The 8,745-nt window shown below is 26.0% G+C and overlaps 1 protein-coding gene across 1 annotated transcript; it reads left to right on the top strand.

The window, feature by feature from the left end:
• Positions 1 to 3,699: 3,699 nt before the first annotated feature.
• Positions 3,700 to 8,703, top strand: LOC112691445 (probable ATP-dependent RNA helicase ddx20). Its single transcript, XM_025565698.1, has 7 exons — positions 3,700 to 4,110; positions 4,176 to 4,349; positions 4,822 to 5,026; positions 5,588 to 5,893; positions 6,317 to 6,573; positions 6,628 to 6,873; positions 6,937 to 8,703. Exons 1-7 carry the CDS (start codon positions 3,927 to 3,929, stop codon positions 8,541 to 8,543), a joined length of 2,979 nt encoding a protein of 992 aa, XP_025421483.1. The 5' UTR covers positions 3,700 to 3,926; the 3' UTR covers positions 8,544 to 8,703.
• Positions 8,704 to 8,745: the final 42 nt, after the last annotated feature.

Here is an 8,745-nt window from a genome sequence, read left to right as displayed (position 1 = left end):
TCGTCCCGTGTATAATAATATGCCACAATCGTTTCAAACCGCCTACAGCTGATGTACGAGTATCGTTGATTATAAATCATACTGAACATACATTTCACGTTAAAGAATATAGAAACCTTTTCCCTAGAGACATAGTATTAGATAAGTTCCAGTTTTCATAGTATAAATATGCGCATATGAAAAAGTAATGTTATTTTTAATTTTTATTTTGGCCAATTTCATGTTTTAACCTATCGGACAGACGGACACATCAATACAAAATTAAATTATCTCCATGATAATTCTAAATAGTTTATAACACTACTATTTACATCAGAAAATGTATGTAGTAAGATATTTGAATAAATACTTTTGATTGGCTGAATTAATTAGCTATTACAATCGTAGTGCATAATTTTAGGATGCATTTTAATAGAACAATATTAAGTGCCTAAACTCTATTTGTGTACTCTCCTATGTAAATAATTACGCTTGATCTTCTTAATACGACTTAATTATTAATATTATGTAAAACTCCGCCATCCTTTCCTTTACGTACTATATGCCGTTATATATTTATGTTACTATGTTAATACGATAAAAAAAACTTTTATCAAATGTTTTCATTCGGTTTAATCATGAATTATTAAATTATTGTAGAGTGCAGATTTTCACGTTTTCATTTACTGTTCTATCGTATCTCGGCGGGGTTGAATTATGTGGATGATTATTCATCCATAATATCATTGCGCATATTAGTGCAAAGACATTTAAAGATTATTTAGCCAATCATTTAGAATATGCTGTATAATTTACTGTTTGCGATGTGTGAAAAAAATGTATTTTTTTTTTTTTTACAAGTTTCAAGATATTTTTGTTACCGTAAAAATTATCAGCGTATTATTTATATATATACCTCACAAAAACAAACACAACAAAACCATCAATTAGCCTACTTATGGTTCCAATAAGTATATTAAATTTATTAACCTATATGTATATATATTAATAGACTGTTCAGAGATTCATCGATAACAATCAAATAACATAATAATATTTTACAAGTACAATATACAATTCTATTTTATTACTAAGTGTATATTTCTAAGTGATTCATAATATAATTATTACCAACGATTATCTATTATATCTTCTGACGTACAATTTTCGAACCACTCAATTCATATAGAATGATGATTAGGTAATATTATTTTCTGGGTATAACCGAATATCTAATAATATAAACCATCACGGAGGTTTGAAACGGAGGAAATATAATTTCGATACTAATCATTTTTGAGGTCGTGCGTTTTGATCGTGTTCAATTTAAATCGAATAAATGTATATTATTTATGATTATTGATTGCGATCAGTTAATCGTACTTTACATGACCAGCTAGATGAATTACAATTACACATGGGTTGATTTTATTATATGTATTGCATCATAGTCGGGAAAAAAATTGTAGAAACATATACGTATTATTTATGTGAATGTGACACATACACATATTATACGAATATAATTTAGTATCAAAATATTAATTATCAAACTTTTAAAAATGTAATTCAATAGTTTTCTACTGGTCAGAGTCGTAACATAACTTCAAGTTATTCACTCGTTAATCAATTAAAAATAAATGATTTTTAATATAACAAATTAGAATAATAACACTTACCACCACCAAGTTATCTTTATAACTTTATTTTTTACACATCATTATGTAATATTAAATCCTGTTTTTTGTCTTATTACAAAATTCTAGTTTTATATTCGTTATCTGTTTATATTAATGCAACGAAAAAATTCAAATGGAATTGATACTATCATAATATAACCTAAGAAGTATCATCATAATGAAAGGTAACAATGAGAAAATCGGAAGTAGGAAGGTACTATAATAAAGATCACGATTTCCAGTCGTGACAGTAAATTATTACAGAAGCATCCGCCAACACCCGCAGGATAATACATTTTATTACTAAAATAAATTATTAATCTTATTATTAATCATATTCTAATAAATAAAGAACATTTAAAAGTAAATGCATAAACGTTGAAAACATAGAAGAAAGTGGTCTTAAGAAATCATGCAAGACAGAAAGAATGAGATATAAAATTAAAATTGCAAAGAAAATTAAAATTTATATTACAAAACGTTAATAGAGGTTACATTACATCTATTACAGTATTACTTTATGTGCATACGTAATTTAAAACAATGGAAACTTTTACACTTGTAATTTACAATTCCCGCGGAAACTAGCCTGAGGTTTGCCATTAGCAAATCTAGCAACAATTACTATTTCTTTTATAGCTATTGAAATACAACAAACTAGTTTAAAATTAGTTTATTAAATAAAAACCTCCTTTATTTAAACATTCATTTTTATTCAAATAATGTATGTACGCAGTATACAAATTATTTGAATACCAATAATACATCTAAAAGATACTGATTGTTTATTTTAATAGAATAAGTAAGTTAATGTATTTTGTACAGTTTTAATATTTCATATTACTGTCTTTGAAAACATTTGAGTAATTAACAGAGTAATTTGAATCGATAACTAGAATTAGGACTGACGAATAATCAAATTTAGAGTTATCGTGTTATAATATAATAATAAAATATATAGAGGAACCTAAAATGTTACTTAAATTATTTGGGTTCGTGTATGATAACGACTCGACTGTATAAATAAAGATTATAAATATTTGTATAGGAATGAATTAAAAATGCAATGGACAAAATAAAAATAAATATTATATTACATTGAAGGGTGTACTGCACAAACTACTAAGGTTCATAACCTTTGCGATTAATCAGTTGCCCCTATAAACATGGCGGTCGTAAAGTTTAGCGAGGTCTGGACAAACTTAAAGCATGGTCCTACATAGTGGCAAACAAAGAGTGGTTATGAGATTTTAACTCTCCCCAATAAAATAAAATTATATTGGTTCAAATAAAATATTAGAAATTCACACATATTATTTAAACCAGCAATCGGCTACATCATCATATACGGGCCCACATATTGTTCTTAATAGGTAATTTGACCTATTCGGTTCTAAATAATAAGTAAAAAATGAATTTTTAAAAATGCATTTTAAATAAAATTTAAAAAATAGAATTAACGTTCAAATGGTTTAAAAATCTCAAAAAGCTGTGATAAATTAAGAAATTCATAAGCTTCAACATTTAATAAAAAGTAAAATATTGTCATTATTTTTTTTTTCCGTGACACTTATACTTTCTTGAAATAAACTAATGTTAGCAAGAATTATGGACAAGCACGATGCACGAAATTGTATAGGGTAACAGGTTGATAAAAGTCTTACACTCATTTATTTTATTAAAAACAAAATCATTTGTATTTTTTTCAAAGTTTTACAAATTAGTAAAGTTATCAAAAAAGTGATAAATTTTGGTGTTATTGTATAAATTAATTATGGATAACCTAATGCATCAAATCTGTAGTAGTAATTATTAGTGTATAAAATTCGTTAGATAATTAAGTATAAGTTTTTTTTATTAATTTATAGTAAGGACCTGAAAGTACTTCGCGTCTATTATTTTACTACTATTATTCCTAGATTTGCTTATATTTGCTCATAAATTATGAATCATCGAAACGTTGATTGCCGGGAAACCACTGATACGGTACTCGTGAACATATCGCGATAAGTCTTATCATCCACGATGAACAGTGATAATATTATAGCTTGATTTCGTCTTTTAACACATTATAAAAACGGTTTTTTGTCACTATAGATCGGTTTCAAATTTCACTGCTCATGAGATATTTTCATAACCTACTGGTTTTTATCTAATCTCTTACTGCATTATTCAATCTACTCTTATATATTTATCTAATGCGATTGTTTTACTCGTGACTTGAATTTGTTGTTCGTTTGAATAGAATACCCACTGATAACATACGAAATGCCGACGTCGGAGTATTCCAAAGATACCGAACGGACTACAGATGTACAAACCCACGATCAGACACCTTTCAGCTCGATTATTACTAACTGCCCAAGATTACTGAAAGGTCTTACTGCTTGTGGTTATGTACATGCTTCTCCAATACAAGTTGCTGCAATACCTACAATTATTGCTGGAAATGGTAATATTTATACAATTTTCACCTAAAAATGTTCATTCAATACTGTTATTATTTTGTTTTTGTAGATACCATAGTTGAGGCGAAAAATGGAACAGGAAAGACGTTATCATTTGTTATTCCTACATTAGTAAGATTGAAAGTAGATCAAAGTAATTTACAAACCATTGTTTTGGCACCTACTCGAGAAATCGCTGTTCAAATACAACAGTGTTTCAAAAAAGTTGGGCAATACCTGCCAGGTAAATATTAAACTTTTTAGTTTGGTATAAAATAAATAATTTCACGAGTATCTAAATAGCAATGCATTTTTATCGTTCTACTCTGCTTGATTAAAATATACTGTTTTTCGCATTTTTCTTATAACAGTTATTATATTGTATCAAATACTTACTAAAAATATTTAATTAATCTTGTTTTAATTATGTTATTTATTAGTCAAATTAGTTTGTTAATTAATATTATTTATTTCAATTTGTTACCTACGTTGCACATTATTAAATATCAATGTTATCCTTAGTTATGGTTTAAGTAGTCAGAATGTGGATTTGAAAATTTCATAGAATATAGATCTGATCAAGAATATTTTATACTTAATAAATGTTGTATTAATTATTATTTGATTGCTATTTAAGTTACTTATTTTCATTATTATAACAAGGTAAATAAAATTTAACTATTTATTTAACTGTTTCTTATGAAATTGTTTTTTAGATTTAAAATGTGAATATTTTATTGGGGGAACATCAGTCGAGATTGATAAAGAAAAAGCGAATGGCTGTCAAATAGCTGTTGGTTCTCCAGGACGTATCAAACATCTACTTAATGAGCATGTATTAAAAGGTTCTGAAGTAAAGAGCTTTATTCTTGATGAAGTTGATAGATTATTTACAGACAAAAATTTTACAAAGGATATTCGGTAATATTAATTTAGAATTTTACAGAATTGCAAATTTTGAAATTCTAATACTTTTATTATAACTTGTCAAAAATGTATTGTTAAAACATTTTCAGTTTTTCCCTTGTTAAAACATTTGGAATATTTAAAATTGTCAACTAATATATTTATTTTGACTATATGTATGTACTAAGTATAATATTTGAATTTAAATAGTAAATATTTTTGCTATTTCTACAACATTTTTCATTAACAAATTTTCTAATTTTCTTTACATTTTAAAATTTAAGTAGAATAATGGAGCTATTTAATTAAATTTGTGAAATTTATGAATCTTACAATCTACAATTCAAATTAAGAATCTTAATAAAGTGGTTTATTATTAGTTTATAGTGTAGATATATCTATATGATTTCATAGTAAATTGTCATTATAGTGGTTTTCACAATAATTTTCACTTTAATCAAATAGTCAACTATAGTATTTTTCATTATATTGTTTTATCCCATTAATTTCGGTTATAAAATTAATACAATTTAATAGAAATGTAATGCTGTGTTTAAAATTATGTTTTTCTTCCAGAGTGATTGACTCAAAACTTCCTAAACTAAAGCAAATGATTGTTGTAAGTGCATCAATTGATAAAAAGGATATGTCTATCTTTGATGAATTTATGAAAGAATATATAGTGGTCAAAGGAGCAGAAGAAGACATGAATGCATCACAAGACCCTTCTAAATTCCTATTAGGTATTAAGCAATATGTTGCATGCGTCAAAGCTGTCAGTACTAATATAATATTATTACCTGCAAAAAATGTACGACTCCTGAACATCTTACACAATTTACCATACACACAATGTATTATATTTACTAATTATATGACAAGGTAAAGGTTTTAAAAAAATATTATATGTAAATTATCTCTGTTTATCTTTCACACAAAATAATAATTTCAATGTATTTTTTATTCAATACACCACTTCAATTTAATAATCCATTGAGAATTTTTAAAATAATGTAAAAGTGTACTTGAAATCAAACTTCCTATTTTTTTTTTGTTGTATAGTTTTCAGAATGCTTAGTAGCGTTATGATTTTGATTAATTTTTGGTAAAAATGAATTTAATAAAATTGAAAACTGATTTCAAATAGACTGGAGTCATTTAAAATTATTTTAAAATTATTCTTAAATAAATTAGAAGTCTAAATTACTATATTGTGTTGATGATAAACAGTTACAAGTAAATTTTAGTATCTCTCAAAATAAAATAATTATTTTTTTAAAGTAATTATTGTATTTATTGTCATAGAGTTGAAGCTGTTTGTAATATGTTACGTGATCATAACTATAAGGCTGATTATATTAGAGGTGATCAAGATCAAAACATTCGATTAAAATTGGTAGATAGATTAACATCTTTTAAATCAAGAATACTTGTTGCTACGGATTTGATAGCCAGGGGAATTGATTCGTCAAACGTCGATTTAGTGATCAATATGGATTGCCCAAATGACTCGGCAACATATCTACATAGAATTGGTCGAGCTGGAAGATTCGGAAACAAAGGTTAATATTTATTTTAATTATTTATTTATGTTAACTAAAAAAATGATTTTTTAGGAAACGCTTTTACTATATTGGATGATGATAAAGAATTAAAATCGTTTAAAAAAATTATTAATAGTATTGAAAATGTTAAGATAAAAATGTTACCAATTACAATTGAAAAACCAATATTAGATTATACAGATAATGAACTTAAAGATCTAGATTTAACTGTTGAATCGGATCTTGTAGAAAAACATCAAAATGAAAATAATGTATTAGAAGAAAATGGAAATAAAATAATTGAAAATAATCAACAAAGTAAAGTAGCCTTTCTAAAGTAACAGCATTAATTTTAATTATTTGATATTTTTATTATTGCAGGTAATAATGAATTAAACAATATTGATACTAAATTAATTACCAACAGTGTGTCAGTAGAGAGTAAACCAGTAAAAAAAATAAAATCTGTTTTTGGACCTGGCATATCTGAAGAAGAATCTCTTCAAAAGCTTTGTAAGGTAGTTGAAGAAACAGAAAAAAAATTAATTGAAAATAACTTAGTGAACAAAAAACATTTATCTGATAGATCATTTATTTTATTCGATCCAGAACCATTTCTTGATGATTCTGATCAGCATACCAAATTAAGTCCTGAAGAGCTTAAAGACATTTTAAAAAAATTTAATTTTGATTTTAAGAAGAATGAATTTGATGAAAAATCAATGTCTGAAAAATCTATGCTTGAAAAAGATAGTGAAAAGGAACTTTCAAATGATAGTCATGTATGTTTAGATAATGATTTTGAGAAAAATGGAGTTGATGAAAAATCAATATCTGAAAAATCTATGCTTGAAAAAGATAGTGAAAAGGAAGTTTCAAATGATAGTCATGTATGTTTAGATAATGATTTTGAGAAGAATGAAGTTGATGAAAAATCAATTTCTGAAAAATGTATGTTTGAAAAAAGTGGTAAAAAGGAACTTTCAAATGATAGTCATGTATGTTCAGATGATGATTTTAAGAAGAATGGAGTTGATGAAAAATCAATTTCTGAAAAATGTATGTTTGAAAAAAGTGGTGAAAAGGAACTTTCAAATGATAATCATGTATGTTCAGATGATGATTTTAAGAAGAATGGAGTTGATGAAAAATCAATGTCTGAAAAATGTATGCTTGAAAAAGGTGATGAAAAGGAACTCTCAAATGATGTAAATCATGTATGCTTAGATAATGATTTATATTATCAGTCTAACAATACTAATGACAAAAAAAGTGCCACAGATATTGATCAACAATCACAGTACCAATATGCGCCTTTAAACAACAGTGAAAAACAATTATTGACTGATGAAGTTAATTCAGAAAGTAATTTATTAAATAAATCAAATAATGTTGATACTAAAATCCATACAAATACTAGACAACAACCACGGTTCACTAATATATTCGAATTATTCCAAGTACCCGATTTTAGTGATTTAAAGCCTGCAAACTGTGAAAATTCAAATAATTGTTCAACAAATGAACAATATTCAATTAAAGAAGAAAGTGATAAATCACACACAATCCCTGAAAAATATATTAAACAAGAACAATGTGATGAAAAACAAGAAGAAGAAGAAGATGTAGAAGAAAATGATGTATGGTTTACTGATGAAGAAGAATTTGAAGTGGAAGAAAATGAAAGTTTTGATGAAGATATTGAGATTGGAAGTAGTTTCTATGAAAAAAATTCTAATGATGAAAGTAGTAATCATAGCGAAGATGATGAAAGTAGTAGAAAATTAAATATAGAAAATTGTTATAAATCGATACAACATAATTCTATTCGCAACAATATTCAAAAAAAAGACACAACATTCCGAAGAGTCGTCAATGACACAAATGTTGAAAATCAATTAATGGATTATGATCTTCTAAACGACTGGTACCAGCAGTGGAGACAGCAAATGCATTTCATCCAAACGTTGGTCAGGATGAGTAAGTGACTATAAAATGGGGCTTGAATTTAAAAGAACTGAAAACAATATTTTCTTGTACTGAAGGGGATTTGAAACTTTGTGTATTGTAAGTTATAGTTTTTATTTAAGTATCATTTGGTAATTTTCAATGAATTTTTCGAATATTGTTTACAACGTTTTTGTATAATTTTTCATCCAACAATAAAACACGTGTATTTTATTTTCATTA

The sequence above is a fragment of the Sipha flava genome, unplaced genomic scaffold, assembly GCF_003268045.1.
Source record: "Sipha flava isolate LNK unplaced genomic scaffold, YSA_version1 613_pilon_pilon, whole genome shotgun sequence".
In the NCBI taxonomy this organism is placed as follows: domain Eukaryota; kingdom Metazoa; phylum Arthropoda; class Insecta; order Hemiptera; family Aphididae; genus Sipha; species Sipha flava.
The sequence above is the reverse complement of the archived record's forward strand: the minus strand, read 5'-3'. Positions and strand labels throughout refer to the sequence as shown.